Source organism: Neophocaena asiaeorientalis, unplaced genomic scaffold (assembly GCF_003031525.2).
Source record: "Neophocaena asiaeorientalis asiaeorientalis breed wild unplaced genomic scaffold, Neophocaena_asiaeorientalis_V1.1 scaffold239, whole genome shotgun sequence".
NCBI lineage: Eukaryota > Metazoa > Chordata > Mammalia > Artiodactyla > Phocoenidae > Neophocaena > Neophocaena asiaeorientalis.
Genome location: NW_020175103.1, coordinates 96,445 through 106,261, shown reverse-complemented (window position 1 = coordinate 106,261; position 9,817 = coordinate 96,445). Strand labels below are relative to the sequence as shown.

The window sequence follows — 9,817 nt, the reverse complement described above, 5'->3', positions numbered from 1 at the left end:
GGACGAGGGAAGTCATTTTACAAATTCTAGGCAGCCACGTGTTAGTGCTTGTTCCTGTCCCAGAATCACACCAGGCAGGGGGATTTCTGGAGTCATGGATAATCAACTTCTTCACACCACCCGTGGCCACAGCTTCTGCAAATGCAACCTGCTCCCCCGCGGCTCACCACCCAAATCCACACATCTACAAATCCCTAATTCTCTCCCTTCTTCTGCCCCACCCCTCAGATGGCACTTCTTGTCCAGCCCTAGAGCAGTCCCAGTGCTTTGGGCTAAAAGTCCCAGGTCATGCAGTTCACCCCCTGCCTCCACCTGGGCTTCTTTACCCAGCACAGAGCTTACGATGGTGCTATTTCTGCTCCCACATCTGAGCTATTTGAGACTCAGTCCTTTCCACCATCTCATTCCTTTCATCTCTTCTCAACCTCAGATGGTGATCAGGAAGACACTTTTCCCCAGGGGTTGAGTGTGGTCCTTGGGTTGTGGCTTATAGCGATACTTCCCCTGTGCCCTTCCCACCAAGGCCCTGAATTTTCATTTCAGCCAGAAGGAGGCATTGAGTGGTGTCAAGAGTTGGGGTGGCAGCACATCTGTTTGCGAGGACAGTGGAGGTGACCCAGTGTCCCAGGGGTCACAGATCATCCAGCTAGTTCTCTGCTGTCTCTTCTTCCTAAGAGGCTTATTCCCCTCCTTTCGTCATTCATTATACTCATCTTTTAGACTCATCCTTTCCAGAAAGCCCTCTCCAACTCACCTCCTGTTACCTCCAAGATGGGTTATGCCCCTCCTCTTGGCTTCCCTAGTATCCGGGTCAGACCCCTATCACAGCGCCCATCACACTGTGCTATCATTTCCTCCTTTTGTCTCCGTCTCTTCTCTTGAGCTCCTTTATCTACAGGACAAAATTTTTTTCTTTTTCTTTTTCTTTTCATATCACCAGTGGCTACCATACTGCTTGGCTCATAATTAGCACACAATAAATATTTCTTAAGGATATGAGTAAATGAACTCTAATATTTTGGGGGAGAAAACAAGATGAAGAGAAGTGAGATGCCTAGTTTAAGATCATATAATTCGTTGATTACAAGGCTGGATCTAGAACCCAAGTCTTCTGGCCCCAAATCCGGTATGCCTTCCTCTACACAGCTACTTCTGTGCCTGGTGGGGATGGTGGTGAGGAGGGCTGGCAGTGGTCTGAGTCCCATCCACTGGTCGTTGAGGCAAGGGCTTGATCAGACTGAAGGTCATCCCACCTGTCCCTTGCCAAAGTCCTGACTCTATCACATCATCTAAAGCAGTAACTACTGTTCTGAATCTTACAGGTGACCCAGCCAGGGTCAAGTCCTTGGGCCCTCTCTTTGGACCCTGTGCTTAGGGGAGGTTAGCTGCACCCTCTAGGGAGCTCAGGGAGAACTTGGACCCTCGCCCCCAGAGCCCAAAGAAGGGAAAGATCTTCTGGGTGAAGGAGGCAGTGAAGGTGTAGATGGGTTCCTGAGTGACGGCATTGGCAAAGGTCACCCAGCCCACCTCGTAGTCAACAGACACACGCACCTGCTGGGGCTGCTCCTCCAGGGCCAGGCGGGTGGGGAAGGAGCCCAGGGCCGAGACGAAGCCCCAAGCCAGTCTCACCGCCCACACCCCCTCCTCTGGCCGCAGCCGAAGCTCCCCCTTCCGCCGGATGTCCTTACTGACCACACCCAGAGTGCAGCTGCCCCCGGGAGCCAAGTCCACACTCACCACCCACGTGTGTCTCCCCCCAGTGAAGCCACCATGGGCCAGGACACAGGTGGCCCGGTCGAAACGCTGGGGGCTGTCTGGTGACTTCTGCCATTTATAGGAGAAGCGAGCCTGCTGGTGGTCCTCAGACAAGAGGAGCTTCGGGTGGGAAGTCCAGGGGTCTAGAGAGATGTGAGCTGTGGGGAAAACCAAAAGGGCCACAGATGTCAGCAGACATGCTATCACCTTCAGGAAAGGCCTAAATACCCGCCTTGACACCCGCGTTAGCGTTACTACCAACAAAGTATATAGTGCCTACAAAGACCTGCAGTATGGGTATCACCTGGAAACCTGTTAGTAACAGACTCTCAGGTTCCACCCCAAACCACCTGAGATGGAATCTGCATTTTAGCAAGATCCGCAGCTGATTCCTGTGCTTGTTAATGCCTGCTTCAGAGGATGTGTTGGTTGGTTCGTTAGTTCGGACATCCGGGTTCTCATCTGGTTCTGTGTCTTCCCCTGGAAAGCACTTCTTCTCCCTGCAAACTGGCTGACTCCCAAAGCTGTGCATGCCTGCTCTGATCTCCTGCTGCTGACACATCACGTCCTCCCCCTCCTGTATCTCGGAGGGTGGAAATATTCTTCCCTCAGTCCAAACTTCATGATCACTCTCTGGGCACTTATGACTCATTTATACAGTCTTCACTCCACCCAGACTCTCTGGCTCACCCACGGGTTATTCATTCTGCCTCAGTAATTCTAAAATCAGACAGAGTCTGAGGATCACCTTTTAACAAAAATACTTCTGCGGACCCCTGCATAGTGATACTTTTAGTATCCATAAATTGGGACAAATTCATAAATTCAGATATGTCCATGAGTTAGGAGTCCCTGCCAAGAGCTCTGTGACTTCCCAGGGTCTTCGGCTGATAGACTGGGAACAGTGCCCTTGAATGGGGTCCATTCTTCATTCCTTTCCTACCTGCAGGCTGCACTCCTATCATCTATGAAATATAATAACACCTGAGAGAGAGTAGGGGTTCCTGACAATTCTAAAAATGTGATTCTAAACCCAGATCAAATTCCACGCATCCAGGAAGCCCTTCCCGATAGACGTTGTCCCATCCTGATTTAATCTTTCTATCCCATCATCACGTGCAGATCAGAACATGAGCTTCCTGCCAGGGATGTGGTATGTGTGTGTGCCTGTCCCTTCTTCATGGTTCTCCCACAAGCATTACAAAGGCAGTGACACATATCAGTGTCACGTGTGACATTATGTGTATATGTACACTTATGTATGTGATATATATGTATTTGACTGTTACAGTGCCCAGGGTAGAACCCTGCAAAATTATCTGCCCATTCCAAGATTAGAATCCTCACTCCCTCCCATCCTGACAGAGGCTGCTTACCTGGCTCATAATCCAACTCAAAGCAGAGTTTTTCTGTAAAGAGGAAATAAAACAGGATGCGCTTTCATTAGTCTTACCGAACCATAGAACATTTAATGATGAGGAAACTGAGGCCCCAAAAGGGAAGAGACAAAGAGAGGAATGGAAGCTGGAATCCTCTAGACCAGTGGTTCTGAACTTGAACTTGCATCAGAGTCCCCAGAACACTTGCTAAAACACACGTGTTTTTGATTCAGGTGGCCCGGGGTGGGGCTGAGATTCGCATTTCTGGCAAGTTACCAGGGGATGCTGCTGCTGCTGGCTGGGAGCCCCACTTTGAGCCGCACCACCTAGCTCTGAGCGGGCAGTGACCAGTGCCTTGCACAGAGCCTAGGACACAGTAAATGCTCAAGAAACATCGACTTAATGAACAGATAAGTGGGTTAATTTATTTCTCGTTCTGCTTGGAAATAATTTTGGGGATAGTCAAAGGTCAGCCTTTGATTAGAGTAAAATTTCCTTCACTGCCAGGCCATTTACTTGTAGGAAGTGGACTTGGGGGAAAGCTCTTCTAAGGTGACATTTTTGTGGGTGGGTCATTTAGAACTAGGTGGCATCATTCGTGATGTCACGTAGGAGGAGAGGGAAGTGTTGGCGAGCAGCCACATTCCTGACTCTCATTTCAAACCCTCCACACCCTCTCCTTCCACCACTCCCTGTCCCGGAAAACGGGGTCATGGTCCCCACAGGGGCAATTCAACTCTGAGGACCAAACTAACAGGGGCAGGGAAGCCAAGGAAAAGAGGAGGGAGGGAAGTCAGCTACCACAGGGCACAGAGAAATACCCTTGCTGGTTATTAATTAACAATGTTCATCATCAGAAACTTATCATGTATTACAAATGTGGATTTTAAAATTACTGACAATGACAGATTGTGGATTTTAAAATTACTGACAATGACAGATTGTGGATTTTAAAATTACTGACAATGACAGATTGTGGATTTTAAAATTACTGACAATGACAGATTGTGGATTTTTAGGGATTTTTAAAATTATTGACAATGACAGATTTTGTTAATCATTATCTTATATATCACTTCATGGCAAGCGGTTAGATCTATTTGTTTCATTATTTTTCAAACCAGTTACATTTTTTCCCAGAAATCCTCACCTTTATTATCTAACTTCATTGTCACATCCTGATAAGCAGATTTTATAAAGACCTGCAAATAAGGAAACCAAGGCACTGGGAGAGTGCAAGCCTTGTCAAAGGTCACACAAACGTCGGGCAGCGGGGCATGGAGGCCATTCCTAAATCCAGGCTTCACAGCCACCTGTGCTTCGTGGGGTCCGCTTACCCAGAAACGTCTTCATCTCCTTTCGCAGCGGGAGGGCCTGCTGGGGGAAGTCCCGAATCCTCTGGCCCAGCTCAGGGGATACAGCCTCTGGTTTCCGGCACCTTCTGGTTTCACATCTAGGGGCACAGAAATGGTGGGGTCTGGGAATTATCCTTCTTAGTGATGCCTCCAGACTCAGCTGGTCACCTTCTGATTGTCTTGGAGGTGCCAGTTCCCATGGACAGACATGATTCCTCTGGGATGGATCCATTCCCTCCCCACACTGTCCCCTCTTGGGCAGTGTCATGCAGGGGTGTGTATCTACAGCTGGCTGTACATGGGAATGCATTTGAGTATGTGAAAGTTTACATGTGAGTTGTCATCCTTAATGTGAGAATGTATATTTGTGTGGTAATAACCAGCATGGGGTGCGTGTATGTTTATGTATGTGGGAAAAGAGAAGAGGAAATCTTACCTTATTAGAGTGCTTCTGATATCCTAGGAGAAAGAGAGAGAAAGCAGGGATTCAGTTTCCATTTCTCCCTCCCACGAGAAAAGACAAAATACCATATTCTCAGCCCTAGATAGAAAAAGGACACCAGATCCATGGAGTCACAGAGTTTTCAGGTTTACGAGGCTTCAGGGATCTTAGAGCCCAACCCCTTCATTTTATAAGATCCAGACAGTGAAGTGACCTGCCCCTTAGAGGCAAAGGCAAGTCCCATCCCAATGTCTCCAGCTTCTCAGTCCCCAACGTGTCCGCCTAAATCATGCTGCCTTTCTGATGCCTAATTGGGACCCCAGTATCTCTCCTCCAGTGTGAGGAAGGGAAACAGAAGAAGAAGAACTTCCTGCTGGTGGGCGGTGACACAGAGAATAGTTTGCCTCGGAAATAGCACCTGACATTTGTTCGCATATAGTGCTTGATGCTTCTCAGAGTGCTAATTTCACTTGCATTTTACTGTTGGATCCTCACAAATAAAGTATTTTTGAGATAAATAAACAAAGTATCTCCCCTATTTGATGGATAGGATGAAGAGACCAAGACCAGAGAGCAAAGCAACCAGGGAGCTCTTGGGGAAGCAAGGACTCTTAGAATTCAGAACTTCTGGTCCTGTGACCCATCTTCCACTTGGGATACAAGGATGTGTGAGTGAAGAAGAGATGGCTTAGACAGGTAAAGATGCAACAAATCATAGGTGAGCACAGGTGGACGGGGGCGGGGCTCAGATCTCACCATCAGGAGCTCCCTTGCTGGCCTCTCCTTCTTCTCCTCCAGTTCTTCAATGAGGGTGCTAAACCGGCAGATTTCCCCAGTGACCAGGACATCAAACTCATCCCGATGCTTTAAGATGTCCCCATCCAGCCTCTCCAACTGGGCTGAGAGGATGCTCTGCTGTTCCTCCAGGAACTGGCTCAGATGTGCAAACTCAGAAATCACTTTTTGTTTCTTGGTGGCCACCTGAGTCTGAGGGGGCAGGAGGAGAAGGCAGGAAGTTATTCCTCCTCTTCCTCCACTTCCTTTTCCTTCTTTTTCCTTAATTCACTCCCGTCTCCCTCCAGATCCACATTCTCCAAGGTTTGGTGGTAAAGTCAGAGCCCCCCACTCCCCAGGTCCCTAGATAGACTTGGAACCATGGCATAGTTTCCTTTACACCTGCCATGCCATTTCCAGGAGGAGGTGTACGGGAGGTGGTGAGGACACCCCACCTCCTGCCGTTTACAAAGCGCGCACAATGTGCGGGGCACTAAGGTACATTACTGTCCTTACAGCAATTCAGTGAGATAGTGATTTTTTTTTTTTTTTTTGCGGTACGCGGGCCTCTCACTGTTGTAGCTTCTCCCGTTGCGGAGCACAGGCTCCGGATGCGCAGGCCCAGTGGCCATGGCTCACGGGCCCAGCCGCTCTGCGGCATGTGGGATCTTCCCAGACCAGGGCATGAACCCGTGTCCCCTGCATCGACAGGCGGACTCTCAACCACTGCGCCACCAGGGACGCCTGATAGTGATCGTTTTTAATCTCCACTTCACAGAAAAATAAACTGAGCATAGAGAGCTGTTTGAGGTCATAGAGCTAATTCATTTCAGGATTCAAACTCAGAATGGGGCTTCCGTGGTGGTGCAGTGGTTAAGAATCCGCCTGCCAATGCAGGAGGCAAGGGTTCAAGCCCTGTTCCGGGAAGATCCGTGTGCCACAACTACTGAGCCTGCGCTCTAGAGCCCATGAGCCACAACTAGTGAAGCCTGCGTGCCACAGCTGCTGAAGCCCATGAGCCTAGAGCCCATGCTCCGCAACAAGAGAAACCACCGCAATGAGAAGCCCACGCACCACAATGAAGAGTAGCCCCCGCTCACCACAACTAGAGAAAGCCTGCACGCACAGCAACGAAGACCCAATGCAGCCAAAAATAAATAAATAATAAAACAAAAATGCAGAATGACTTCAGAGCCCTATATGCTATGTTGCCTTGGTTTCAGAAAGGCACTGGACCCTGAGGAAGGGAAGAGGACCAGGGAAGGGATGATGACTTACCAGGAGGACTTGTATCCTTCGATTTTCTCTTGACTGAATTCCTTGAATCTCCTCTCTCTCCTTTCTTAGACACTCAAGACACTTCTGTATTTGTTCCTGGGAAGAAGGAGCATAAAATATTTAAGATGGGGGCAGGGATAAATTAGTACTTTGGGATTAGAAGATACAAACTACTATATAAAATAGATAAACAACAAGGACCTACTGTACAGAACAGGGAACTAAATTCAATATCTTTTTTTTTTTTTTTCTGTGGTACGCGGGCCTCTCACTGCCGCGGCCTCTCCTGTTGCGGAGCACAGGCTCCAGACGCGCAGGCTCAGCAGTCATGGCTCTTGGGCCCAGCCACTCCGCGGCATGTGGGATCTTCCCGGACTGGGGCACGAACCCGTGTCCCCTGCATCGGCAGGCGGACTCTCAACCACTCCGCCACCAGGGAAGCCCTAAATTCAATATCTTGTAATAAACTATAATGGAAAAGAATCTGAAAAATATGAATCACTTTGCTGTACTCTAGAAACTAACACAACATTGTAAATCAACTATACTTCAATTAATTTTTAAAAAATATTTAAGACGGAAACAATGATTTGTTAAGAGATGTCATCTCTGCCTCCAGGAATGGAATGACCCAAGGGAAGGAGTCGTTCTCTTAGCTGACAAGCCTGGGCCTTTATGGTCCTTGACAGCTTACGCTCTTTGGGTCTTCTTCCTCTTGTTTTGTCCTCCAAGAATTTTGATTAGGGCTTTCTGCTTTTAGCTCGGTGCCATCATAAGCTATGACTCTGTGTTCTCACTTGAGCCTTCCTGTCTTCAGGCTAAACACCCTAACTTCTTTTGCCTTAATGAATGGTATCAAGGATCTATCCTGAGCTTGATACGCCCTTCTTCGAAATTATCCCAACTTTCTCACATATCCCAAACAGAACACATCCGAACAAGCTCTCTTATAAATGGAATCAACTTTCTGGGTATGATTCTGGAGGGAACAAGAAACTAGGATAATGCAAAAAATAACCAATGAATTGTTTTTAAAATTGCTTGCTCTAGGGGACTTCCCTGATGGTCCAGTGGTTAAGACTTCAAGCTTCCACTGCAGGGGGCACAGGTTCGATCCCTGGTTGGGGAACTAAGATCTTGCATGCCGCAAGGTGTGGCCAACCCCCCCACCAAATCAAACAAACAACAACAACAAAAATTGCTTGCTGTAGAATAAAGAACAGGTATACACACATAAATGTTCATATAAGCACATTGCAAAATATATTTAGAACTCTTAACAATACATGCCAATTAACTAATTGACACATATACATAGACTGCCACTTGTAATAAAACACAATGCATAAACAGCTAAAACCAGTACACACTCATTTAATGACAGGTAAAATTATACACCATATATATTTACCCAACCTGCATATATGTAAACACTAATTTACCTACAAACAAGAGCAGTCAGTTACACATACACACCCAAGTAGTCAGATCCCCTCAAACACACTGCACACGCTGGTAAACATGCAAACATTAATACACATACACACTGTGCAATCATTTCCTCAAGTGCAAACCCAGACATCCTCAGACACACCTGACTGATCCATGGTTCAGACACATACGTTCATGTTGTGGTGACTCATTCATTCAACATGTATTTATTGAGCTATTATTATGTATTGGCCATAAGTAAACAACATAGGGCATACTTAAAACACAAACACATGATCTTCCATGCTTGGGTCTATTGCCTGGGTAATCACAGAAGCAGGCAGATGGAATTAAGTTTCAGAGTGGCCCAAATAATCCACAACTCTGCTCTGATTCTTTCAGTCCAGTCCAATCCCAGACCCACCCTGGGAACCTCTCAGTTTCCCCTTTCCTACCCTGTAGGGCCCAGCCGCATCCTCCAGGAAGCGCACAGTGTGGGCACGGTGCTCCCAGGCCTCCCGGCACACCACGCACAGCTGCATTTCATCATCCTCGCAGAAGAAGTAGACTTTCTCCCCGTGCTCGGGGCAGATGTCCTCCTCTTCTATGTCCAGCCGGGACACCAGCTTGAGACGCTCAATGTTCTCCACCACGCTGGCCAGCTGCCAATTGGGCCGGAAGCTCCCTGGGCGAAAAGGCTCCTTGCAGAGTGGGCAGGTTGGGGGCTCCTCGGGGTCCGGGCTGGGGATCTCAAGGTAGCGGGTGAGGCAGATGCGGCAGAAGTTGTGGCCACAGTCAATGGTGACCGGCTCCCTGAGGGTCCCTTGGCAGATGGGGCAGTTGACCTCATCTGTCAGGCTGGTCACAGAGGCAGCCGAAGCCATAGTGCTGCTGCGCTTGTGGCCTCTTCAAGGTCACCCTCTCTGCTCAGCTTGGGGAGAAGGGCTGGGAGAACAATGAGGACACACACCTCACACTCACACACCTACATGTGCACATGGCCAGACACAGGGGCATCTTACATACCCAGTGACACCCTCATGGTCACACACACATACGTGTGCGCACAGAGCAAGGTACCCACTTGCATCTCTGGCAGCCAGGGTTCTGCTCTCCCCCTCCCAAAAGAACAGACACACACCCTCCAACAGCAGAGACAGAGAAATAGCAGAGGAGGGGCAGAAGAAGCAGTCACAGCATTCCAGAGATGACCTCAGTTACTCTCTGGACTGGTGCCCATGACCTGGGGGTTCCTGCTCTTTCCTGTCCATCCAGAGACACTCGCAGTAGAAGGAAAGTGGTCGTATCTTAACCATCCACAATTGGAAGAGACTGTTCTTCTTTTGGGAGCAGGAGGGAGACTGGGTCACAGAGCAGTAATGCCACCCCAGCCTCCCTGCAGT

The 9,817-nt window shown here is 48.5% G+C and overlaps 1 protein-coding gene across 1 annotated transcript; it reads right to left on the bottom strand.

Annotated features, from left to right (window-relative positions):
- Window positions 1-926: 926 nt before the first annotated feature.
- Window positions 927-9,817, bottom strand: LOC112412555 (tripartite motif-containing protein 10). Its single transcript, XM_024764286.1, has 7 exons — window positions 8,870-9,817; window positions 6,984-7,079; window positions 5,688-5,918; window positions 4,926-4,948; window positions 4,472-4,587; window positions 3,132-3,164; window positions 927-1,913 (listed from the first exon to the last, which is right to left on the bottom strand). The coding sequence occupies exons 1-7, from the start codon at window positions 9,296-9,298 to the stop codon at window positions 1,372-1,374; spliced, it is 1,470 nt and encodes a 489-aa protein (XP_024620054.1). The 5' UTR covers window positions 9,299-9,817; the 3' UTR covers window positions 927-1,371.

Bases quoted from the DNA above. Each gene is read 5' to 3' on its own strand.
- LOC112412555 (XM_024764286.1), bottom strand. From the start codon at position 9,298: ATGGCTTCGGCTGCCTCTGTGACCAGCCTGACAGATGAGGTCAACTGC. The intron at 7,080-8,869 runs GTAGGAAAGGGG...CCTTCTTCCCAG, and splicing joins ATGCGGCTGGGCCCTACAGG to GAACAAATACAGAAGTGTCT. The intron at 4,949-5,687 runs GTGAGATCTGAG...TCTTTCTCCTAG, and splicing joins CAGCAAGGGAGCTCCTGATG to GATATCAGAAGCACTCTAAT.